Source organism: Drosophila gunungcola (assembly GCF_025200985.1).
Source record: "Drosophila gunungcola strain Sukarami chromosome X unlocalized genomic scaffold, Dgunungcola_SK_2 000039F, whole genome shotgun sequence".
In the NCBI taxonomy this organism is placed as follows: domain Eukaryota; kingdom Metazoa; phylum Arthropoda; class Insecta; order Diptera; family Drosophilidae; genus Drosophila; species Drosophila gunungcola.
In genome coordinates this window covers 311,536-338,169 of record NW_026453190.1, presented here as the reverse complement: position 1 = coordinate 338,169, position 26,634 = coordinate 311,536, and the positions used below count along the sequence as shown (strand labels likewise).

The 26,634-nt window shown below is 42.8% G+C and overlaps 1 protein-coding gene across 2 annotated transcripts in view; it reads right to left on the bottom strand.

Moving 5' to 3' along the window:
- Positions 1 to 2,222: 2,222 nt before the first annotated feature.
- LOC128260797 (homeobox protein cut) overlaps positions 2,223 to 26,634 on the bottom strand; it is a 74,813-nt gene continuing 50,401 nt past the window's right edge. Inside the window, exons 3-8 of one of the 2 annotated variants that reach the window (XM_052994037.1) lie at positions 19,137 to 19,702; positions 18,676 to 18,854; positions 15,818 to 16,780; positions 7,122 to 7,563; positions 4,948 to 6,220; positions 2,223 to 4,905 (exon numbers count right to left, since the gene is read on the bottom strand). In XM_052994037.1, coding sequence (XP_052849997.1) covers positions 2,803 to 4,905; positions 4,948 to 6,220; positions 7,122 to 7,563; positions 15,818 to 16,780; positions 18,676 to 18,854; positions 19,137 to 19,702 — 5,526 coding nt within the window. In that variant the 3' untranslated portion in view covers positions 2,223 to 2,802. Of the gene's footprint in view, positions 6,221 to 7,121; positions 7,564 to 15,817; positions 16,781 to 18,675; positions 18,855 to 19,136; positions 19,703 to 26,634 lie in introns of both variants that reach the window. The other variant, XM_052994036.1, reaches the window with a different exon arrangement.

Here is a 26,634-nt window from a genome sequence, read left to right as displayed (position 1 = left end):
TGTATGGTATTTTTAAAAAATGCTGATCATGCATATATATAACTAGGTCTGTTATAGGCTTATATCGGCTGGGATTGCGAGGGGTATTCCGACTTCTTGGCGCTCCCAAAAGTATGCTATACAATTTTAGTGTGTTATTTGTTTTTCTGTTTTTCGGTGAGGGTGGGTTTCGGGGGTTAAAGTTTATAGGTTTGTTGGTTTTTTTTTTTGGGGAGGGGGGGTTACGGGTTACGGGGATTACAAGAGATTGCGAGTACTTTCGTTCCTCAGCGGCAATTTCTGCGATTTTTGGTGGTTTTTTCTTGTTGTTGTTGGAAATAAAAAGGATCTCGATGGGTTTTTTTTCGTTTAAGAAAACATTTTTATTTGATAAAGTTTCGTTCATGTTCATGTATTATTGGTATGTTGTCGCTTGTGTTTTCACTTTCCTTCCTTCTTTTAATATATATATATATATATATATATATAGATTTATATTATAATTACAATAATAATAATAATAAAAATACGAAGACAAAAAAATTGTATTTAAGAAATAATTAAAACTAAAAGTTGCGAACCATTTCAACGTGTCGGTTTCGTTATCCATACTTTGTATATATTTTATATATATTTATTTATTACTTGTTTATCTCATATTCATATAGATGTAATTTATTCTTTAGCTAAAGCGTATGAAAATGCAAAGTATTAAACTCGATAACTTAAACGCAAACAGGAGGAAAAGAGAACAAATTATAATTTATAGAAGATCGTAACAAATTTCGCTGACAGCGGGCAAAAATTGTTTGCATATTTTTTAAAAATATTTTTAGTTGTTTTTTTTTTTTTAGTTTTGAGTTTTATTTCTTGTATAAATTTCGCTTGAAGACGCAAATTGTATTTCGTTTTAGGTTTTTGAAATGTGTTGGTATATGTTGGTAATTTTTTCTCTTTATTTCTCTTCTCATATATATGTATGTAATAATAATAATAATAATAATAACGCGGCAAATTTTGGGCCTATGCAAAAATGGTTTTCGTGTAATTTTAATTTACTTAGCTTTTTTTTTGGTTTTGAGAATTCTGTTTTTTGTTTAGCTTAAACATTTAGCCTAGGAAAAAAAAGTTTAAATAGTTCTTAAAATTTGTTTTTTGCTCTTCTTGGTTTTCTGTGTTGTTGTCTCTTGTTCATATAGGAAAACAGATTCATTTTTTTTGTTATATTTTTTGTTTGTTTATTTGTAATTTATTTAATATTACGATTACGTTGTAAACTTAAGATCTAGGCAAAAAAAAATTGGCTGTCTTAGAATTACAGTTTTTTGTTTTTTGCTTTTTTTACGTTTTTCATTTGTGTAATTTCTTAGTACGATATGCGGCTTGTGTGTTTTTTTTATTTATTTTCATCTTTAAATATTTTAGATTCACAGAAAAAAATTGTTGTTATTTATGCTAGGGTTTAATGCAAATTTAAATTACCGCTAGGCTAAGTTGATAAATTTTCCATTTTTCGCTTTATATGCATATGTATAATTATATATAATTATGTATAGAATAATTAGATTATAAATAATTTAGTGCATTTTGCATGTTTATTTTTGCTATAATTATGAATTACTCAATTTGTGTGTTTGTGTGTGTGTTTATTTTTGCTGTGTTTGTGTATTTTGTGTGGCTGTGTGTGTGATTTTTATGTAAATTCAGAATTTACAAAGTTTATTGTTATATATTTTTCTCGATTTGCCTTCCTTTTCTCATCGTCACAATATTACTTTATTTTGGGCAACAAAATAGGGGAAAACTTTCCGCTCACTGCACTTTTGCTTGGCCTTTAACTATCTTTTACTTTGGATATTCACTCCACTCCTACCACAATTCCCTTTCCCTTTCCATATCTGTATCATTTTATTTCGTTTTGTTTTGTTTTGTTTCATTTTGTTTTGTTTTGTTTTTTGCTTGAGATCAAAAGATAGTTAAACAAGTCGGTTGCTGAGGGTGGTAGAAGGTAGGATTTTTAGGAAGAACGATAGCAAGATCATGCCTCGCGAGAAATCTATTTACACCGTCATCATCATCATCATCATCATCGTCATCGTCATCGTCATCTTCATTCATTTATTTATTTTTATTTACACTTAACCAGCTAAACTGCTAATAATCATATAATAGTTTCTCAAAAAAAAAAATTATTTGTATATATATATATATATATATAATATATATATATATATATATATAAATATATATATATATATATATGTATATGTATATATAGAGAATAGAATTACGTGTGTAGTTATCAATCCTACCGCCTTTGCTTACAGTCTTCAAGTAGAAACAAATCGAAAAATCGAAATCGAAAATCTTTGCAAGATCAAATCTTTCACTATCAATTGGATCTCGACATTTTGGTTAAAGTTCGTCGGCAAGCCGGGTGTTCTTAAATGGGGTTCTCATTTTCTTTAATACTTTTGCGCTGCTCATCTCTCCACCATCGTAATCGCATAGCGTCTCTAAACTTTTAGCTACAACTATTACAACTCCTCAACCTAAGGCTATATCTTAACGGCTACAACTAACGCCTATATTTAGTAGTTAATGTTTACTGTTAAATGTTTAATGACAAAAAAAAAAACAAAAAAAAAATAGAGTTCTCTAGGGCCTAAGTGCTATATATATATATATATATCTATACATATATATATGGGTATAGATGTATGATGGGTTTGGATGGTTCACCACACACATCGTCTAAATATTCAAACTTAATCACAAGTAAACGCTTCTCTCTACATTGCACTGAATTATCATATAGTTTTTCTAGTAATTCCAACCGGCTGCCGTGGTTGCCGATGCCGATGCGGTGGTTACTGCTGGTGTGTTGCTGTTGCTGCTGTTGCTGTTGCTGCTGCTGCTGCTGCTGCTGTTGCTGTTGCTGCTGGTGCTGGTGCTGTTGCTGCTGCTGGTGGCGGTGGCGGTGGAGTTGCCCTCTGCCCCACTGGGTGGTGGTGGTGGCGGCGGCGGTGCCAGCGGTGCGGGCATCTCCTCGGAGGAGCCACCACCGGTGCTGCTCAGCCGCCGAACGCGCACCATGCGCAGCTTCTCCTCGTTGACCACCTTGAGCTTGTGATCGCTGGCCGTGGAGTCGTCGTTGCCGTCGACCAGATGGGCCAGACTGGCCACCTCGTCGTCGTCCTCCTCCTGCTTGATGTGCACCTCCGGCTCCATGAAGCGCTGATCGATCTCCAGCTGGGCATGCTCTTGATCGGAATCGTTGCCCGCATCCGCGGATGGCTTGTCCTGTTCATCGCGTCCATATTCGGAGGCCTGCATCACGCACACCCCGTTGATGATCCGCTCGCTGTCCGCTGCAGCGGCGGCGGCGGCAGCGGCTGCTGCTGCTACGGCCGCCACAACGGCACTGGGATTGGTGACCGCACCGGCGGGATTCACCCACTGGGGGGCGGCTGGCTTGCGCCTGGAGCTGCGCACCGCATTGGACATGTAGGCGGCGGCGGCGGCCAAAGCGGACTTATGCAGCGCCTTCTCGTAGTCGCTGGCTGCCGTCTTGTCCTCCTCCTGTCCGCCCTCCAGCGACTCATTATCGCTGAGGGCATGACCGCTGCCGGCGCCACCGCCGATGCCGCCAACGCCACTGCCCTCCAGCTCCAGTTCGTCCTGATAGTCGTCGCTGCGCTCCCGCTTCAGCGTGGGCATCGACAAGTCCAGGCCGCTCATCTGCTCCTTGAAGGCCTGGTTGAGGGCCTGCAGCTCATCGCCGCCGGCGGCACCAACGGCGGCGGCCGCAGCAGCCGCTCCCGCTGCGGCAGCGGCGCCGGGAATCCCCGCCAGACTGCGACCCAGCAGGGCGGCGGCGGCAAAGTACGGCGGATAGGGAATGGGCGCCCCGCCCAGTCCCATGCGCTCCTTGTGCAGCTCGACCAGGCGCTGCTGCAGCAGCAGGCGGAACTGGACGGGATCGAAGGGTGTGGCACTGGTGCTCTCGCGACTGGGTATCGGATTGTCCTGGCCGGCGGGTCCATGGGGCACCTGCTGCTTCAAGCGCATGCGATGATTGTGGAACCAATTGGTGATGGTGCGCGTGGCCAAACCCAGTTCGTTGGCCAGGAACTCAATGGTGCCCACATTGGGATACGGATCCAGCGCAAAGGCCAGCCGCAGTGCCTCCTTTTGCTCCTCGGAGAAGAGCACCCGTTGCTTTTTGCTGGGCGGTGCCCCGCCCACGCCCGAGCCCACCGAACCGGGACCCGGACTGCTGGTGTAGAAGTCGTTGGTGTCATTGCTGGATGTGTCGCTGCTATTGTCCTGCTGATTCGGTCCCGTGCTCCTCCGCCGCTTGCTGGCCTCCCTGCGCTCATTCTTGAGCAGCTGCAGCCGCTCCACATTGTTGGCATCGCTCAGCCACAGCTGCATGCGGATGAAGGGCTCCCTGCCCTTGATGGACAGCATGTGCCAGGGCTTGGGCTTGCTCAGCAGCTCCGATACGGAGCCCTGCGACAGGCCGAGCACCGCCTCGCCAAAGATCTTCTGGCCAATGTTGTTGGCCAGCAGGGCCTCCTTGATCTTGGTGGTGATGTCGTGCGTGTCCAGGTCCTGGGTGAGGGCGGCCATCTCGTAGACGGTGGGCGACATGTGCTGGTGCAGGCTGCGCATCGCATTGCTGCCGTGCACGGGCATCAGCATTGGTTTCTTCTCGCCGCCCGCGCCACTGCCCGGATTGCCGGGCGCCCCCACCTGTCCAGCCGACGGTGGCAAACTGATGGCATGCTGGGGCGGCAGACCCGGCGATGTCAACAGCATGCTCTGATGATGCAGTGCAGCGGCCGCTGCCGCCGCCTGATGATGCTGCTGGTGCGGATGTTGCTGCTGCTGCTGCTGCTGTTGCTGCTGCTGTTGCTGTTGCTGGGCAAGATGTTGCTGCTGCTGCTGCTGCTGCTGCTGGACGAGATGCTGCTGCTGGGCGGCCAGATGCTGATGCGCCTGATGCTGCTGATGCGCCTGCTGCTGATGCGCCTGCTGCTGCTGTTGCATGGCCGCCGACATGGCCGCCGCCTGCATCTGCTGCATGAGATGCTGCGCCTGCGCCGGCTCCTGCAGCTTCAGCTCGCTCATCATCTTCTGCATGGGCAGCGAGGCGGCCTGCATCTTGCTGGCCAATCCCTGCGGCATCTGCGGACTGCCACTGTAGCTGCCCGTGCGCATCAGCTTCTCCGGGGCGATCTTATACTGGCTGGCCACCAGCTTGTGCACCGCATTCTCGTCCTCCAGGAACATCTTCATGCGGATGAACGGCTCGCGCCCCTTCTGCGTCAGCATGTGCCACGGCTTGGGCCGGGCCAGCAGGTCGGAGACGGAGCCCTGCGACAGCCCGAGCACGGACTCACCGAACAGCCGCTGCGATATGGAGTACTGCGAGAGGGCCTCCTTCACGCGGCGCACGATGTCCTCGGTGTTCAGGTTGTTGAACATGTCGAACTGCTGCTGGGTGATGGGCGGCAGCACCGCCTTGGTGGGCCGCTGCGGTGTGCTGTGGTGCGGCGTCACCGGCGGCTGTGTGATCAGCGAGTTCGTGATGGAGGCCATCCGCTGCAGCGGACTGGCCGTGGCCGCGAACTCCTCCCCTTGGCTGCTCAGCGCCGGCGGCAGTATGGAGTTGCTCAGCGGACTGGGTGCCGCCGAGCTGGCTCCACCACCACCGCTGGATGGTGTCACTGGCACGCCTGCTCCAGCTCCAGCTCCTGCTCCTGCTCCTGCTCCTGCTCCCGCTGCCCCTGGTCCCGCTGAACCCGATGAGTTCGGCACTGGTGGTGCCGGAGTGCCGCCGCCCTCGGATTTGCGGCCATGAAGCGAACTGGGATACGGCTCGTCACGTTCGCCATCCTTGGAGCAGCTGCTGCTGCTGCCGGCACTGTGCTCCAGCGAGGAGCGCTGTCCGTTCAGCTTGATGTCCTTGGCGGCGGCGGCCGCCAGCGAGAGATCCTGGGCCCCGTTCAGCACCTGCTGCTGCAGCGCCATCAGGCTGGAGAAGTTGGGGAAAGCGGCCTGTGCCGCCTGCTGCTGTTGCTGCTGCTGCTGCTGCTGCTGGTGCTGCTGCAGCTTGGCAATCTCGCGCTCGAAGACGTGACGCATGTTCTCGTCGGCCATGGCGGGAAAGGCGCTGCCAGCTGCTCCCGGCAGGCCAGCGGCTCCTCCAAACAGCGACGGCGAGAAGAGAAAGCTGTGCGGGGGTAGAAGAGTTGATTGAATAATCGATGGCAAGGGCTTACACGTAGGGAGTTTCTATATATGGTAATAAATCATAATATATAATTCCTATGTTTATTGGTAATAAAATAAAATGTGATTTTTAAACCTCAATTTTAATATTTTAGCTGTGATTTATTTAAAAGATTAGGACAAGTTTCATATCAAACTAATAACTGAGTAATTTTAAAGTAATTTTTACTCAAATTATTTATTGCTCTGATTTTTATCTTTTGATAATTTAAATTATTTTAAATCTGGCAATATTATTACATATTGTTTTTAAATATTTAATTTGACTATTTCTGAAATAAATTTTGATATCTGCAATAAATAATTTGAGTCGAAGCCTATTACTAATAATAAATAAAAGTAGTGAACTTAAGTAGTGCATACTCAATTGAAATTTGTTTTAAATTGTTTAATAAATATATTTAAAAAACAAAAAATTTGTGTTGTATTTATATTATGAACTAAATTTGGCAATCAATAGCGAGATATATTTTTTTTACCAGGAACCAAAAGAAATCTTTATTGAAATATAAAATCTTAACCAAAAAAAAATGTGACCTAATTTTTATTAATACAAACACTTTCTTTTATGAAAAAAAATTGTTGTAATTTGAAATTTTTATTTATATAAATATGAAAAATTAGTTTTTTAAGATTTTTGTTTTTACGAATTTAAAATAACCATTAATTGAGGTTTTTATTATGACAAATCTCAGATAATCGTTGGTAAATACATTTTTATATATATCACATTATTTATGTTATGCTTATTCTTATTCTTATAAAAATGTGCATACATTTATCAAAGGCCACTATCAAATTTTGTGGGACCAGTGTACAGTGAAACGTCGTTGCAAACTCACCTTGGAAAGGCCGTCTCCCTGGGCGTGCGTGCGATCAGCTCCTGGTAGAGCCGGGCCATCTTGTCCTGGGCCAGATCCTCGTGCCGCAGTCGCTGCTGCTGCTCCCGCTCCCTTTCCCGCTGCTCCCGCTCCCGCTGCTGGGCGGCGGCGGCCTGGTCGGGATTGAGGTGCTGCTGGTGCTGCTGGTGCTGCTTCAGCTGCTGCTCCACCTTGAAGAACGGCGAGGTGCAGCTCTGCGGCGGCGACTTGCTGTCCTCGTTGCTGTGCGAGTCCTCGTGGCTGCGACGCTCCTGCTCCCGATCGCGGTGCTGATGGACCACGCTGCTCTGCTTCATCAGCGAGGAGGCCTCGCTGAGGATGTGGGCAATGCGATCCTCGGACATGGAGTCATCGCCGCCAGCGCCGCCGGCTCCACGACCCGCGTACTGCGGCAACCCAGAGTCTGAAAGAGAATAATGATTTCAGGTTAGTGGCTACACACAAACACAAACACACAAACACAAACACACACACATGATGATGATGATGATGATGATGATGATCGTAAAGCCCATTAAATGCTGTAAACTTTATGCCAAACCCGACTCATTTATAAGGGGTTCGTTCGTTCGCTTGCTCGATTGGCAGGACATGAAAACTCGAACTCAAACTCAAACTCAAACCAGACCGAAACCAATTAAGTCATAAAGCGTTCAAAAATGCCAAAGCGAATTTGCGACCATAAAGCGGCGCTGCAGTTAAAAGGGTTCCCGCCAAGTGTCCACCAAAATGCCACGCCCCTTGCCGCCTTGCCGCCTTGCCGCCTAACCGCCTAACCGCCTCCTAACCGCCCATCCAATGCACTGACAGAAATTTCGAATGCCCCCAGGGGGGCAGGGGCTGCTCAATTATAACCAGCCCAATAACACAAACGGCATGACATGAATGGTGTATAAAAAAAAAAAAAAACAGATTCGTGTTTACTCCTATTTTTTTTGTATTTTTTTTTTTTTTCCAGTCCAGAGTTTTCCCATCCAACTGCCCTGGACCTCAAATAGTTGTTCGATGCAAAAGCGTTGCGCTAATTTGGCACGCGCCAATCCTCAAACCCAAAAACCAGGCAAATATGCTCATCGAAGCGAGCGTCCAGGAGTTGAATAAACGAAACGAAACGAAACGAAACGAAATGAATGAATTCAATTGCAATTGAGAGTGGTCGGAGGAAATGCAAAAAAAAAAAAATAAAAAAATTTAAACACAAAAATCGCAACGAACTGGGGGTCGCAACGCAAAAAAAAAACAAAAAATGAAATGTAAAAGTGAAAATTGTTTTGCTGAAATTCAATTGAAAATGAAGGAAATGGAGGAGGTGCGCGTTTTGCTTTTTGGCTTTTTGCTTTTGCTCGTGACAGAGAATCGAGTGGTAAATTGCAAAATAATCACACAAGTGGTTAGAGCCACCCATCTCCCGAGCCGAGGGACCATTGAGTTTCCCGTGTGATATGTGATATGTGATATGTGATGTCCTGCGGCATGTTTTTGTGGCTGCCACAGCGAAAACATCAATCAGCCGCACACGTTCAGCGGAATGGAACGCAATGCGGGCTGGCAATAGGTGTGGGTGTGGGTGTGGGTGCTGGCCAAAATGAAATAACTGAAAATCGCTTTACAATTGCCAAGCATAATCGATGCCCAAGGAGCAAACACTTGGCCGCAAATAAAACTGCAAGTATCGGACGCCAGCGGACGCCAGCGGAAACGGAAATCAACACATGAATGACAAATGTCCAGGCACCAAAGGCTAACGTTTCCTCTTTCCTCTTTCCTCCATTCAAACATCCTGACCGATGCCATCCAGCCATTGAAGCGAAAGATTTGAAAAATAGGTGGATGGCATGTAGATCCGGAATGTCCAGAGTCCAGAGTAGATGGATAAAGGCGATAAAATGGCCAACTACAATAGATCCACCTCCTCATCCTCATCCTCATCCTCATACTCATCCACCTCCACTCTACTCCACTCGTGTTGCCATGGCATAAAAATTGGAAAAATGATTTTATGTTCACATTCTTTTTCCTATTGTAGTTGTATCCTTATGTGGACTCCTTGTCGTCGCTTCATTTGGGGATTACAAAGTGTTTTTGTGTTATAAAGTCGAAGATGACATTGATGACACCTGGAATGACCCAGCCAGGCCATAGATGGCATTGGAGTTGGTCAGACACAGACAGCTTAAGCGGTCTTAGTGGATGATTGTGGCCAGCTGGAGGATTGCTTTGGATTGGATCCGATTGCTTTGCCTTGGGTTGGAGTGAAGCGCTCTTTAAAGTTGATACCCCTATATAATCGATAAAGTAATTGGTAATATTGCTTTCAATCCATGTCTGACTTAATTTCAACGTCATTAGACTGTGACATTTAGTTAGCCGCAGGAAATGCCAATTGGTGCAAACTGCAAACCTTTGGTCTACCCAATTGTCATATTTTAATGATTTGTATACCAAAATATTAAAGAGTCTCACGTGGCAGACAAAGCTGTCGCTCGTCCTCCAACCATTCCATTTTATTCCAAAGGACAAACCCGCAGTTTTTTTGGCCCAACTTTCGCTGCCATCCTTTATGGCCATCATTCAACTTTTTACTATATATATATATATATATATATTTATATAGATATAGATAGAGGGGCTGGATATGGATATAGATATATATATATATATATATGTATTTACTTGTCGTTACCGTTGGCCACTTTTTTGTCTGCGATTTACATTATTTTTCCGTTGTGTGTTGGCCAACCCACACCGCTGAGTTCAGTTGATGGAGAGATGCTGTTTGGATTTTTTGTTTTGTAATTTATTAGAGAGGAACATGTTGACCAAATTGTCATTCAAAGGGATTTCGGACCGGCAATCGGATGGAGGAAATATGCGCACCAGATATGAGCTATCATATTTGTCTAGCACATACCAAAAAGTCTATATGTAAATGTAAATGTACATCTATATCGTATATCGTATATTTTTATATGACAATCTATGCCATCCTTTACCCCTTTCCCCTTGTTTTCAGCAATTTGCTTGATGAATATTTGCCTTTTATAACAAATCAGAGGACGAAGAACCCAGACAGTGGCTGCTTCAGCTCCAGAAGGTCTTGGTGGGGACTTGGGGTTGGTTCGTTTGCTTTTTTATTCTAATACAATAAATATTTGCCAGCACACAAATATGTAATCATACTTCAACATGTCGCCTCGATCTGAAAGGGTTATACCCATATATATATATATATATATATATATGTATGCGAGGGCGCAAGAAAAAAAGAAATTTTTATATATGGCAGGACGGAATTGAACGGCACATTGAAATTGGCACACGCACGCAATTTGCATTAATTGCAAGAAAAATTTTCTAATTAAAATGCCAGTCATTTGTTTTTCCTTTTCCCCAACTCGGTGACTCCTTTGGACACCCTTTTTGTCAGTTATCCATTTGTTGTTGTTGTTGTTATTGTTGTTGTTGTGCCTGTGTATTAGCAAAAGTGTCAATTAAAAAAAGAAAAAAAAGAAAAAAAAGAAATGAAGACAAGGCCAAGTGGAGATGTTTAAATGGTGGTGGTGGCTAAAAAGGGGTACCTTCAAATGGAATTGGTAACGAAATGGGAGGCTTCTTCTTCTAGCTGAGCAGAAGGTAAACGTAGCATGGTGAATTGAAGAGTTTCGACAGGACAAAAAAGGGGGTTTTCCTGCACTGCAGAGTCGTCACCTGTTATCAAAAAACGTTTCACTGCCATTTAACCCATTCCTCGTACCTTCGCACTCATTGTTTGTATTGCAATTAAGCAGAAAATATGAGAGAAAGAGAGGGCCTATGATGGGGTGTGAAAGAGAGGTGGTTAGTGGGTAGGGGGGGGAAAGAGACAGGGGACAGCAGCCAAGCAGCCAAGCAGCCTGGAATCGTATGGCATGGGGAACGTGCAGTAACTTTGTCTTGCATTTTAATTTGTTTTCGTCATGATTTCGCTTTGTTCTTTCACCTTTTTCAGGCCACTCTGCTCTCCTGCCTTCGCAACTGTTGTCAAAGTTCATTACAAAGTAATTAGCTGCCTTATATGCAAAATAAAAAGCACAAAAATCAAGCACGAACACGACATGTGCAACATTAATTTGTTGTCTATGTCAGTGTGTGTGTGTGTGTGGCTCAAAAAGTTTCCCATTTTGTGTGCTTATTTTTATTTAATTTCTTTTTTTTTTTTGAATTTTATCTATTTTGTCTGTTTTGTTTTTTATTACAGTATTTTTTCGGTTAGTCCTCATCAAATTATTAGCACTCCCTGATCGGAGGCCATTACTCTTCGGCCGGGGCTTTTTCATTCCTGATTGCCTCATTTCGTTCATCACAAAAGATATCAAAGAAATTCAAAATAAAATAAATTTTAGCCACGCTAGTCGGCTGGTCGGCTGGTCGGCTGGCTGCAGTTGTTGTTGCTGGCGATCACCAGATTTATGAAAATTGTTAAGCGAGCTTTATGCTAATTTATGCGTATTGTTTGGCCGGCCCACGCACTCAAACCTCCACCACCCCCCAAAAAAAAAAGAAGAAAAGAAAAGAAAAAAAAAATCCATCTCATCTGTCTGTTTTTGTTACCGCAATGAATTGCCACACTTATGCGATGCCACTCAATGAACAATATTTTAATGGCGCACGTCTGAGTGTTAGTGTGTTCAGGGATGTCACCAAAAAGATCGATACACAAACATCTTATCGATAAATATTTTTCGATACCTTTGTATTTGATATCAAGAGTTTGACTTAAGAATATTCCCTTTAACATTTTGGATATAGTAGTTGATTAATTAGAACTAGTTGCTTGTGTACCTTTCCATTTTTAATAATAAATACCATATCAAAGTTATTGCCATATTTGCGATATAATTTTCTTCTCGATATAATTATCTACCCATCCCTAGCGCTGTACCTGCGTTTAGTGTGTATAAATAAAATCAAATAAAATGAAATACAATCAAAAGAGGGGGCCAAAAATCGCGTAGAGGCGAAGGAATTGATACGCCCCGTTGGTCACTTAGTCAGAGGCAAATCTCTCAGTATTTCTTTTATTTTCCTCGTGTGGCAGCAACCAAACACAACAACACACACACTTTTAGCCCGCTTTATGGTTTGTGACAAATAATTTGTGAAGCGGCCGCAAATAAATATGTGGCAGTCTGCCTTTCTTTTGGCTTTTTTTTTGTTTTTATTCAGCCGCATCTTCTGGCGTTTGGAATGCTTTTGTTTTGTCGAATCCCGTGTGCGTTGTGTTTTTGGTTCTATTCTTAGGCACTCGCACTCGCACTCTTTATTTTATTATTTTTTTTTTTTTGTTGGCCTGGCCTGAGTTGGCCTGGCTAAAAGCAAATAGACGACAACACGGCGGTGTCTGCTGAAAATTATGTGTTAATATGCTAGTATTATTAGCTGCTATAATGGCTCCGTTTGCCTCCAAAAAAAAAATACTCCTCTGACTCTTTCCTTCCCCCCACAAAACTCCATTCTCCGCTTTTGTCATTACGTATACGCCGCGTTATTTCTTCTGTTTTTTTTTTTTTTCTGCGCTGTATTTGCCTTGGCTTTGAGCGCCATGCTAAACGAGTTTCAATTGAGCACTTAACTCCCCCTGTTTTTCCTATTTTCCTAGTTTTTTTTGCTTTTGTTTTAGCATTCTGCAAAAGTCCTGTCAACAGTTTTTTTCTGCGTTTGTGTTTTAAGCTAACTTTACTCAAGCAAAGGGGGTAAAAGTCCTGGGAGTCCCATTAAAAATCAAAACTATTGGGATAAAATTGTTGTTTTTAAAGCATAAATACAAATTTAAAAAGCATTAATATTTATAATAGTTAAAAAACATAAAATAAATCTAGAGCTGTGAACATTCTACTTCTACTCAAACACCAAATGTTCAATACTAATCTAAACTTCTAGCCTTTTATCGATATTGCCCTGCTTTGAACTCGTAACCCCCCTGCAGTTTAAAATGCAACAATTGTCGTTAAATGTTGCAAAAACAAAAAATAAAAAAAAACGAAAACCAAATAGAAGCCGGCAAAGAAATAGGGAAAACAAACTGAAAACGCAAAAACTTTTGCGTCAAGCCAGTGGTGTTGTGCTATCCCTACCCCATAGTGGTGCACCTCCTCCTGCTCCGCCACCTACAGAGCCACCCAGTGCACCACCCAATCACCCAACCACCCAACCACCCTCTTTTCGGCCAGCCACAAAGACGACTTCAAACGCTCGGCACGTCAACGTTTTGCATGCCTCGTTGAAGTCAGTTGCAGTTGGTATTTCTTGTTGCTGTTGTTGCTTTTTTTATTATTATTTGTATTGTTGTTGTTGTTGTTGTTGTTACTGTTGTTTTTGTTGTTGTCGTCATCGCTGGTTGTTGTTTACATTTAATTCAACTTCACGTTGTTCGCTATATGTATGTTTATATTTTTTGTTGTTTTTATAAATTTTTCTGTTGTATTTTGTTTCAAGCCTTTCACAGACCAATTGTCACGGCAGTCGTCGCGTCGAACCACCTGCATCCACCCCCCTTTTTTTTTTTCACCCATCCTACTTTTCACCACCCTAAACCCCCATCCAACCTATTTTTTTGAACCGTTTCGTTCATAACGCGCTTTAAACAATTACAATTCAAAATTCATTGACGCGCATCCTGGGTTAACTTTTGCCACAATGACTTCAAAGTATTGTTAACCATCAGAGTTGACAGGGGCGTGCAGCTCAAGGGGGGGGGCTGGACTTAGAAGAAGGGTGCCCACATAAAACAAAATTGGCATCAAAGATCAAGCAAAAATGCATACTTATCGAATCTCAATTAAAAACTTGTTAAAATCGGTTTCCGAAAAAAAATGCAACTCTGTTTTTAAAATCTCTGCAACTAAAATAATTTCTAATCACTTCTTTTATATAGGCTCCCAGGTATATTTTCTGCATTGAAATTCTGAACTAAGATCATTCGCCACAAATATATATTTGCTTATAATTAGCAAGGGAAGCTGAAAAAAAAGAATGGATAACCTCTGTTGCACTTTAGCCTTTGGTCGCCACCCCTTATGGTAAACTTTGACCCCCCGCCCCTGCCATTAGCAACTCCTCTCTATAAACAGTCACAGTTAGTTTAGCTGCCATGAGTAATCGTCATAAATTAATTGTCAACATTTGCATGCACTTAGACCAACATACACACACACACACACACACACACACACACACACTCACGCATACTCACACACACATTTGATTAACTTTGCAGCAGGGGCGTCGGGGAAAAAAAGGGTAGGGGGGGCTACGAATGCGTGCTGGCACTTTAAACATACTTTTGCATTGACATATTTTCGCTTTTCCCGCCGCCAGAAAGTTTTCCGGCCATAAAATTGATGACTAATCAATAAGGGAGCGGGAAACCAAGACAACTAGATAACAAGATAGCAGGGGCGCACTTTAGGGCGGTCTTTAATAAAATTACAAATTACAAATTCTGACCCCTGTTAAAAACCGTTTATAAATTTAAAAAGAACCCAAAAAGGAAGTATATTATGCACACCTAGATAGACCCATATAATGCGGATCCCCAGATCTATCGTGAATGAAAAACCAAAACTATAACAAAAATTAAAATGAAAATTAAAAATTGAAAAACATAAAAAAAAAACAAAAAAAAAACAAAAAAAAAAAAGAAACGAGACAAAATGAAACGAATTCCTGTTCATTTTCACGCCTAATGTGCGAATTTGCCGAAATTTATGGCGACAGGCAAATGGCCGCTCCAACTGCACCGCAAATGTCTCTCTTTGGTCCACCCTCTGGCCCCCTTTTTGGTCCACCCCCTCTTCCCCTCACCGACAAATCCCGCCACCCCTTGCCCCAGAAAATGGCGTCGTCAAGTTTGTCGCTGCTTTTCTGCTGCTGTGTGGCTGCTGTTGGCACGTTGATTATACGCAAAAATCAAAAATAATTAAAATTTCACAATTTAATGTTTTGGCCGCCGGCCAAACGGAATGAAAAACGCCAAAAGCCGCAGAAAAAAATGAAGAGAAAATTTGAAAAAAAAAGAGACAGGGAAAAGCGAGGACATCGTTTGAAGTTCGAGTTGAAGGATTCTCTTCAATCGGTAATGGCCCAAAGGCTTGAATCGGATTTTTGGCTTGGTTTGAAAATAGTTCAATGAACTTATATGTTGAAAGGAGTTTGCAACTAAATCTTAGGTTTTTAAGAAACATGGCATTATAAATGGGGCCAGGAAAGTAATAAACCTGCATACCATAATTGAAAACTAAGTGATTGGTCTACTCACAATCAATAAAAGATCTATATAAGATGGAGCATTTAATACACTTTCTTTTTTTTTTAAATCTTTTAAACATTTCAATTTTACCCATTTTTTTTTACACTTTAATTGAAACTAGTTATCTGGTTTTTGATTTAATTTTTTTTTTTACCTATAAACCTTTCTTTGAACTATTTTAAAATATGATTTTTAAAATTGTTTTCAAATATCCCTTTGACTTGGTTGGCATATTGTGAACCATTTACAATGTGTTTAATGGGTTTACGACCAAAAATCCATTTCAGCTTGCTGAGCCGCAGCTATATGCAATATTGTATGTCTGGCACGGTATGATATACCCCCCCGCTTAACTGGCTAATCCACTCACCTTTCTTGGGTATCAGCGATTTGAGCAGCATGACAGCGTTGTCGTCACAGGCCCAGGCGTGCATCTTGCGATAGCTGTCGCGTCCCTTCTCGGTCAGCTTGTCCCAGGGCTTGGGCTTGCTGAGCAGCTCGGAGACGGTTCCCTGTGAGAGGCCCAGTATGTACTTGGCGAACAGCCGCTGGCCAATGTTGTGCACCGATAGGAGCTCCCGGACGCGTCGCGAGATGTGCAGGGTGTCCAGCGCCTGATTGGCATACTTGTCCATGTTGTAGCGCAGCATTTCCTGCAGCTTGGCCTCCATGGGATCTCCCTTGGGGATGAGCGACTCACCGAGTCGCCCCGCCATCGATGCGCCCGGTGGCAATTGCAATTCCGAGTCGGCGAAACGATAGTGACCCCGTCCATCGGCTGCTCCGGCGGCCACTTGGGCGGCGGCAAACTGGAAGGCCGGCAGTCCGGGTAAAAATCCCGGTCCCAATGCGGCCGCATGCTGGGCATGGGCGGCCATGGCGGCGGCGGCCAGTCCATTGCTGTCCTCCTGCAGCAGCGATTTGCTGCCATTCAGCGTGCTGGCCAAACTGGCGGCCAGTTGGGCGGTGGCCGCGCTGCTGGCCGTCGCATTGCTGCTGTTCGACGAGCCATTGTTGCTCGGATTGTTGCCAGCGGCTGTCGGTGTACTCGAATTCGATCCGGACTCGTTCGCCGCCTGGTGGTGCAGGTGGTGAGCCGCCGACGGATGCAACAGTCCATGGCCGTGCAAGTGGTGGCCATGATGGTGGTTCAAACTATCGTTGGCCGCCGGATTGCTGCTGCTGTTGCTGCCGCTGTTCTGCTGCAAATGATGGTGATGTTGCTGATGGAGATGTTGCTGGTGGTGCTGCTGTTGCTGGTGGTGGTGCTGCTGCTGCTGCTGGTGGTGGTGGTGCTGCTGCTGATGCTGGTGCTGCTGGTGGTGGTGGGCATCTAGGCGGGAAGAGTTGGAAGAGTTGGAAAATGTTGAGTTAACCAGTTGACTAAGCAGGGCTGTGGACGAAGGTCCATGTTGTTGTTGCTGCTGTTGCTGCTGTTGTTGTTGCTGTTGTTGCTGTGAAAAGTGTAGATGTTGCTGCTGATGTGGCTGTTGCTGTTGTTGTTGTTGTTGTTGTTGTTGCGGAAGTGGTGGTGGTGGTGGTGGCGGCGGCGGCGGCAGCAATTGTGCCTGCTGCTCGGCCCTAAGATTTTGATAAATTGTTGGCGTTTTGCTCCCTGGCATTGCTGTGGTGCTGCTGCTGTTGCTGCTGTTGATGCTGGGATTATTATTTGTATTCCCCGTTTCGAAACCTCGACGCCAATAATCGTTGACCAGCTGCTCCGGCAGGATCACCTCATTGCTGGTGACCTCGTCGTCGTCGTCGTCGTCGTCGTCATCGTCTTCGATTTCCTGCTTGGCGCCATATTATTGTCAGCTTTGGCTTCCGTTTCGTTTGGCAGCAATTCACTTGATGATGTTGCTGATGTTGCTATTGCGAGTGTTGCAGTTGCAGTTGCTACTTCTTCTGCATCATCATCAGCATCTTCGTTTCGGTTGTTGATTTCTGGGGATAACAACAAACAAATTGGGCTATTTGTTGTTGCTGCTTTTTAAAGCAAGATCATAATTTTTGTTTTTGTTTTTTTTTTTTGATTTTCTATATTGTATTTGGTCAACAACATCCATGGAACAAAACGCCAAAAATGAATCAAAACTTGTCTTTAGCCGGTTCTTTGTTTTTTCTCAACAATATTTTCTTCTATCAATTGATATTTTTTGTTCGATTTTTTTCTTTATTTTTCGCCAATTTAGTGCAACAAAATAACAAAGAATCTCTGGTATGTGTGTTCGGAGTATATATATATATATATATATATATATAGTTATGTATTTATATAGTGTATGGCATATAAAAACGATTTATGATTGAAAATTGCGATAAAGAGTGATGGAGTGTGTCGTTCTGCTATCGATAAACATGCAGAACACAACAACAACATCGACAACAACAACAACAACAACGATAACAGTGATATAAAAAAAAAAAATCAACAACAACAGTAACAATAACATCGAACGCTCACATTCGCCCGATGCAAATATTTTGTCAGAGGTGAATATAAAAGGCAAGTTGAAGTGAAAAATGAAAGGAGAGCTGTTTGCCTTTTTGGCCCATAAAATCTGGCGCCGTCTGCCCCATTGATGCCCCCTCTCCCCCCCCCCCCCCCCACCTCCCCTCCCTTCGTCCAACTCGCCTCTCCACTCCCGCATATTACTCTGCTTCTTCTTCTCGGACGGTTTATCCTCCGCCGGCGATAAGCGGTCAAATAAACCATAAAAATAACACACAAAAAAAAAGAAAAAAAAAACAACAAATAAACAAAAATAAAAAAAGAAATACAGCGTAGTCGTCGTCGGTTTCAATTCAAAGCGATTGATAAACCAAGAAATATCGGAAAGGCAGAGGAAGCAGGATGAAGGAAGGAAGGAGGAGGGGGCAAACAGCAGCAAGGCAAACCGGAAGTACAGTACTCACTAGGGTGCATCGATTTCTATATATGTATATATGAAATTTTCATTCAAAAAAATCCTAATTTAAACAATATTGCTATATATAGTTAATTTTATGAAAAAAAAAAAATTTTTTTTTTGGAAAAGCACAACAAAAGTACAAAAAATTATAATGACAATTTGGCTTTTATAGACCTTCTTTTTAATGAATTTTCTATTCTAGATTATTTTAATTTTTCTTTTTCACATCTTTGAAAATCGATTCACCCTACTAAAAAAAAAAAAAAAAAAAAAATAGCACTCCCGCTTGTAACTGCAACGCGAACTCGGGACTCACCTTCGCTGATGGCATCACTGGCGCCATTCTTGAGCGCCTCGGCGGCCAGAGCTTTGGTCCGCTCGATGAGCAGCGCCTGGAATTTGTTGGGGTCGTTGGCGCAGGCGGCGGCAGCGGCGGCCGCAGCTGCAGCGGCGATGGCCGATTGTGGACTGAGCACATTCAGATCCAGCGGACTGCTGCAAAGTCAATAAATTCGTTGTGTTAATACCAAACTAGATTGGAATTTTTATTGTAATTATAAATTATTTAAATATATATGTATAATTAAGAGATAGCAAAGGAGGTTGCTTTAATTATTTAAATCTTAAAGGCCACAGCATTCAAAGGTTTTTCTATTTATACTAACTGTGGTCTATCAACAAAAATAGTGATAGTCTAGTAATAAATTATATACTTTTGTTATTTATTTCCTGCTTTTTATTTCATTTGTATACAATGGAATAGCTCTGTGTACTTACTGCTGTTCCTTTTTGATTTTGAGCTCGCTGCTATCGGTTGTGGTGGCATTGACTGCCTCCCGATCCTCGGCCTCCTCCTCCTCCTCCTCGTCATCGTCGTCGTGGTGGAGCGGCTCCTCTGGCTTGTCCTCCGCCTCCTCGGAGTCCACCAGCATGGCCTGATCCTGATCCCGATCCTGATCCTGGTCCTCATCCTCGTCCTCATCCTCCGCCGGAACGGTGGCTTTTGCTGCCTCTGGCAGATCGCCAAGGATGGAGGATGAGGTGTCCAGCGGTGTGGTGGTGGTGGTGGTGGTGCTGGTTGTGTTGACGGCCGTACTCAGCTTCTTGTTGTTGTCGCTGCTCTGGCTGTTGTTGTTGTTGTTGTTGTTGGTGGTGGCAGCAGCGGCCGCCAAAGCGGTGGCCTCGGCCAGCGCCTCGTTGATCTGCTGCTTGTCCAGACGCGCCTCCAATCGCATTATGTGCTGGCGCTTGACCTCCAGGTGCTCCTCCAGTCGCTGGATTTGCACCAAGTGCGTCTGCTCCAGCGCCCTCAAACGCTGCAGTTCGTCCAGAAGTGCTTTAATCTGAAAGGGATAGAAATAACAGATTAATAATTAAGAAATTGGAACAAACAAGCTTATTAATAATAATAATAAACTTAATTTAAAATTTGTAAGATTAACATAACTCTAAAATGTATTATTTCTAAGCCCAACTGTTTTTCACATTCCAAAATCCAGCTTATTTGTTATACGTTAATTCAACTGCATCTTCATCCATCTAAGCCCTTATCTAATGTTATTGCCTTTTACCATCGATTGCTGTTGTCTCGTGTTTTCCACATTTACCTTCTGGGAAAATTCACATTTTCCACACATGTATTCCAGTGTGTGTGTGTGTGTGTGAGTGTGTGTGTGAAAAGTTCTCGAGAGTTATAAAATAATTTTTAATAAAATTAACAACGACGTCAATGTCGCTCGGAGGTGATTGCCAGCGACTGATGCTGATGCTGGTTTAGTGGGTGGTGATGGTGATGGTGGCGGTGGCGGTGGTGGCACACGTTCCCCAGAACAAACCACCCAACCGCCAAATGCCGCCAGGTACAGTGAAGCCCCAGCCCAGCGAACAGCCACCCCCGCTTTGCCGATGTGGGCTTTGTTTGGAACTTTGTTTGTTTGATGAAAATATGATAATTGGCAAATTTGACAAGGGAATTTTTCTTAAGTGCGTTGAGCGAAGACACACACAAACACACACACACACACACATACACACACACACACACACATCCCTTCTTCGTGCTCTTAATTTTCTTGAATCCCACATTCCCCCACCCTTAAAAAAAAACCCCCCTTTCATTCCCGTTTCTTGGTGAAAGTTGACAAGATAAAGTTTTTCGACAGCGCCGTGTGGTATGCAACGAAATTTTTAATGACAGCCAGGTGGGCGTGTCTCTTCCCCAATATTTGACTGTGTGTGTGTGTGTGTGCTCGGGTATTTGTTATTATGTGATTAAAATTAATTTTATGGCGCGGTTTTTAATTGACGCATCTGCCAGCGGCCAAAAACGAAAAACTTCACCTGCACGCCAAAATTCTATATATATCGAACTATAGCGATAATAAAACCACTACATATGCATTTTATTAGTTAAGTTATTCTATTAAAATAGATTAGCCAGTAGATGATATAATTTTTCCTATAAAGTTCGAGCTGTAATTCCAAAACAAAAGAAAACTACCGATATCGAGCGGTTTTCATGGGGAATAGGTAAACCTTAACCCACATGCAAATAAATAAGTTGAGGAATCAACATAATTCTAACTACGAATTTGCGTGTCATTGCGTGATTTGTGTCGAACATGGGCATAAACAATAATTTCATCAACATGGGAACACCACACCGCACCACACACAGCACAGGTTCCCCACTTCATGTGTCTATTTTATCAATATTTGTGGATGGGCCAACGACAACGCTGATGATTATTGGCCATAAACAATGGGCCAGAGACATGGCACATAATTGGCATTAAAAAAGCATCAACAACATGCGTGTATGGCCATGTGGCATGCCGAAAAATGCAAAACAGCCGCCAGCCGGTTAATTCTATTATCAATCAAAGGACCCAGGACATGTGAAAGGGTTTGGGTTTGAGTTTGAGTTTGAGTTTGGGTGGGTGGGTATGAAAACGTTGGCATGCGTGTTCGATTTTTCATTAGCATACGGGATACGGAATAAGGAATACGGAATAAGGAATAAGGAATACGGAGTACCGAATACGGGACACACTGGAAGAGCCACCCTTTCTAAAGGAGAGACATGACAAGACGACAAACGACTCAAATTAATTGCATAAAAATCTTATGGGTGCGGTAAGCCGGCGGTATTGAGGGGGTGGCTCTTCTAATTGCCAACTGCTTGGCAGACAAGCAAAGTGAAGCTCAACATCTACATCCACATACATGCACACCCCCCCTTTCCTTGAACAAACGAAATTTTTCAGCTTTCTTAAATAAACGTAATTAGCGAAAGTCGCGGGGGAAAACACACACACACCCGAATGGATTTGTTCCATCTTATGCTCGTCGCCGTTTTGCGGATGAGTGGTAGTAACACATGTGGCAACTGTACTGCAGGACCTAAATTCAATATGCACATTTTTAAAGGTATTTATGGGTATTACAAGAAAAAAAAGCCAAAGACAAAGACAAAGAGAAAGAGAAAGAGAAAGCCAACGGCAAAAACTTAATTAGCAAACATAAATGACAATGAAGTTTGGCAACAAAGCGTATGCAAATGAAAGCCAAAAAGTGATGGGGCGAAACTGTCATTTCGATTTTGTATTTCCACAAAATTTTCGAAAAGCCCAAGCGAAAGAAATATTAAAACGATAAATCAACTTTTTGGATATTCAGCAGTGCACACAGACAGCAGAAATCATTTTCAACCCTTGAGCACACAGAGCACAGAACACAGAACACGGAACACAAACTTTCTGCAACTCTTCTGTGGTTGATGAGGCTGCAAAAGCGTGTGGAATGGGGTTTCTATTCTATATGTAGCATCTAACAGCAATCAAACAAACTATAACAAATACTTTAGAGGGGGGGGTGTGCTGTTGGTTTTGCCACCCGTATTGACTGTGAAATTATGAAAATTTACATTTTTCCCAAACCATTTCCCAGCTGGCAGAATAACTGGACAAAAGGCTGGACAGGCGAGTTGTTACCCAGGATTATTTTCCTTAGTTTGGGTAATAATTTTGCCAAAAAATTGATAGTGGGGGGGAGGGGGAATATGGAACATTAGCAGCGAACGAAAAGCAAACGATTTGTAATTAACAAAATTGCCAAGCAGCCGAAAAGTACTCATACCCCGCGCCGCATTTCGTTTTACCCTTTTGCATAACAATTGACAAAGCAGTCAATACACATACATATATGGGGGGTTTTTCCACGAGAAGGAGGTTGGGATCTGAAACAACAATAACAAACACTCGAAGGCAAAAGACGAGAAACGTCGCACAATTGGCAGCAGGAGTTTCGCCTACACACGGCAAAATATTTAAGCTTTAGGGAATAATAATCAAATGGTAACTAGGTATGGCTTACTAATCAAGAATTTAGCATATATGCATTAATGTTTCCATTTATGTTTAGCCCAAGGTAATCGAAAACAAACAAACGCTTTAAAATTAAAATGAGATAAACTTTTAATAGCCATAATGCCATGATGATCGAGTTTGGCTGCCTCTTGAAACAATTTTTCTCTGTGCAGAAGAAGGAAGCATAAAATGCCAAAAGGAATTAAGGTTATGCCTCAGTCTGTCTCTCTACACATATAAATATATACATAAATTTATATATATATATATATATATGCCACATGAGGCAAGGGTTTTCAGTGTGGAGTGGGTGGTGGTGGGGGTGTAAAAAAAGGGTTTAATCAGCGAGCAGCAGCATCTCACACACACACACACACACACACACAGGGACACCAATCTACAAATACAAATTAACAATAAGCAATCAAAGACACACACTCACAACGAAGCTCTTCAGGGCTTGCTTATAAAATAATTCTCTTCTGTTTTGCTGCTTTTTTTTGTTTTAGACTTTTAGGCCGTCAGCTGCCAATGGCAAAGGCAAAAACCGTCAAAGGAATTAAAATTCATTCGGGCATAAAAATTTTAAAATATATATATGACTGGCAGAAGCCGGCTGGAGTGATGGATAGAGATAGCGCATATAAAAAAGGGGTAACTTTTGCCAGCAGCAACATCGTTCAGGTGGTTGGGTGTGGGGGGTGGTGGGTGGTTTGGGTGGTTTGGGTGGTTTGGGTGGCTTGGGTGGTCGCCTTGGGAGGCTGGCTGGGGGTTGACTCTGTTGTTAATTTCCAAAAAGCCAAAAGACAAATGAGTAAAAGGCAACAGCCGGGGAAGAAGCTTCGTCTCAATGTCGTCAACTGGTTTTATTTTTTCTGCCACTCCTTGCTGTATTTTATGTTCCACACGGTGAAAAAATATAGTATTTTTTGTAAATGATTTGTTAATTTTTTCTATCTAAACATTTATTTTCTGAGCAAGATGAGCGCTAGATATTTAAAAAAAAATACGTTATTATAAAAACATTTTTATATAAATTATTTTTTGCTTGAAAGATAAAATATATTTTTTTTAAACAAATTGCTAAGTGTGTATTTAATATTTTACCAAAAAAGTTGTTTTCCAGTGCTAAGAATAAAAACCAAAATTAGCAATTTAAATCCATAAAAAGTACTCCACAATCTTTTCTCTCAGTGCACGTCCTTTGCCGTTCAGCTTGTCATTGATTTTTGATTGTTTCAAGTGTTGGCAAAGGAGTAGCTCGCGATTGTTTTGATCGGGTAAGGGGGGTTTTGTGGGGGCACAAGGCCTTCAAGTGATAAAAAAAAAGGGGCATTTTCCGGGGAAGGGAGCCTTAAAGTCTGCCAAGTGCACCCCAGAGCTTTGACGCCAAGGCTTTTGTTTGCTCGAATCGCTGTGAATGTTGCATTTTTGCAACTGGCAATGCCCAAGTTGGCAATTTGCAACAAAAGATAACAAAGAATATGACGAGCGAGAGCGCAAACAGAAACGATGCAAAAATAATAAAAGAAAAGAAGAGAAAAGAGGAGAAAAGAGGAGAAAAGCAAACAAAAATACAAGGCAGAAACAAAGACCCCGAAAGAGGTCACATATGGAGAAGTCCCTACAGAAAGTCAACCCCAACCCTCCCCCTCCCCCTCCCCCTCCCCTTTTCACCCACCAGCCTCCCTCAACTTTATCCAATCGAAAAATGATTCATCTGAAAGATTTCTGTATTTGTGGTATTTATGACGGTACTTTCGTCTTTTTTTATGCTTCGTTTAACCTTAAAATGGATTGTAAGATTTTTGGTTTTTTTGTTTTTAAATAACAAAAATGTAAAGACAAACTTTAAAGAGTTGAAAAGAAATATTAGCCTTGAAATAACAAATCAAAACTGACTGATCCCAAGTTTCTGAAAACTTTGCAAACATATTTACATGCAAACAAACAGTTCAATTGAATATTTTGATGATTGCGCGCCCTTATTCACTCACTCAATCGCCTAAATCATTCACTTATTCATTCATTCCCACTGACAGACAATTCATCAACTTAAAGACCTCAAATCGCAGGTAATTTCCCCAGAATTTTTGCATTATTTGTCAATTGCCGGGGGGGAGGGTGTCGTTTAGGAGGCGGGGTTGGTTTTTCCAAGGGAGGTGGTGGGAGAGGGGGGCTCTGGCAATTTACAACAATTCAAAGGCATAAATCAAACATTTTGCAAGTTGAAGTTGGCACGAAAACGCGCAATGGGTGGGTGAAAAAGAGGGTAGAAGGGTTGGAGGGGGGTTGTCAGTTAGTCAGTCAAATAGTCATTCAGTCAGTCAGTCATTCGTTCATTCGTTCATTCGCTTATTTACGCACACACGCACACAGCGGCAGAGTTATTGAATTGATTCGAAGGGGATTTTTCCGAAAGGGTGAGGGGGAGGGGGGGGGACAGTTGGGGGTTTGGGGGGTTTGAAGCTCCCCCTTGGGGGCACGCAATTCGCAACTCGTTCGTCTTTCGCCTTTCTTCCTCCTTGATGTTGTTGTATTTTTTGGATTATAAAGTTTTGTAATTAAAATTTGACAGCTTTACAATTCCCAGGACCTCCCCCTTTTACCCCCTTTTAACCCCCCCGCCGTGTCTTTATCACTCGGGAATATCTTCTTCTTTGCCGCGCACATTTTCTTATTAGAATTTTACAATTTTCGATTTATGTTTCGATTTTATTGTCTGCCATTTTGTGCGTGAGGAATGGGGGGAAATTGGGAAATGGGGAAAGTGTGTTTTGGCCCTGCCTATGCTTAACCCTTAAGTGGGCGTGCTGCTTGCCTTAGCCCCCGGCCCCAGACCTTACATATGCATATTTTTAATCAAAGTTGCCCACCTTTAACCCCCACTTTGCACACACTTTTGTTTCTAATTCGTTAAACTTTTGGTTAATAATTGTCTGCTCGGCACACAGGCCAACAACAAAAAAAACCCTTGACTTTTATTCATATTGCCAAAAAAAAAAAAACAAACGAATCAGTTTTTTATATATTTTTTGTCGATAAGCACTCGATGTGAGATGGGTGGCCCATGGGTTATTCGGGGCCCAGTCACATGTCTAATCCTTTTGCTTATTGATATGATATCTGCACACGCAAAAATATACAAAAAAAAAAAAAATAAATAAAATCCGAAAAAGGTTGTGTATGCCAGCAACTTTTTATTTTATATATGGTTTACTCTTTTTCCTTCTCAATGGCGTGGGGGTTTGAGGGGTCTTTCATAATCAAAAAACGTTAAAATCATAGTCTAGACAATAATTTATGAGCACGGCACATTGCTCATCTCTCGGTCCTGGTTTTTTGGTCATGTTTTTGGTCCAGCCCGCATGGAGGAAAGTCCCCCACACCCCACCCCTCTACGCCACTGCCGCTTAACCCTCGAATGCCAATCAACATCTCTCGAGCAAACAGTCGTAAGGCTCGAACCGAAAGTCCTCTCCATCCTGTCTGATGATCCTGCTGCTCCTGCTGCTCCTGGTTCCTGTCATTGTTTTCTGTATGTGTGCCTTTTATTTATTTTTTTTTTTTAGCTTTTTCGGTTATTTTTTTGTGTAAGCCCTCAATGGAGATATGTATATCAAAAAATATGAACGGATGGGTATAAAATAGCAAAAGGCGGGGGTTTGTCAGTTTCTAATGGTTTCAACTTCCTTCCGCTTGCAGTTGTCCTTTTTGCCAGCTTTTTGTTTCCAGTGAAATATGAAAAATGCGGGGGGTTAAGCAGGTGTCTGCAACTGCAACACACAAAGCTACTTAAGGGGTTAAAAAGGGGTGGGTGCGGGGGCCTAAAGGTTAAAGTCAATCCGCCGACAGCTGCAAGTTGGGCAAATAAATGCGAAAAACGAAGAGATATCGATGAAATCAAA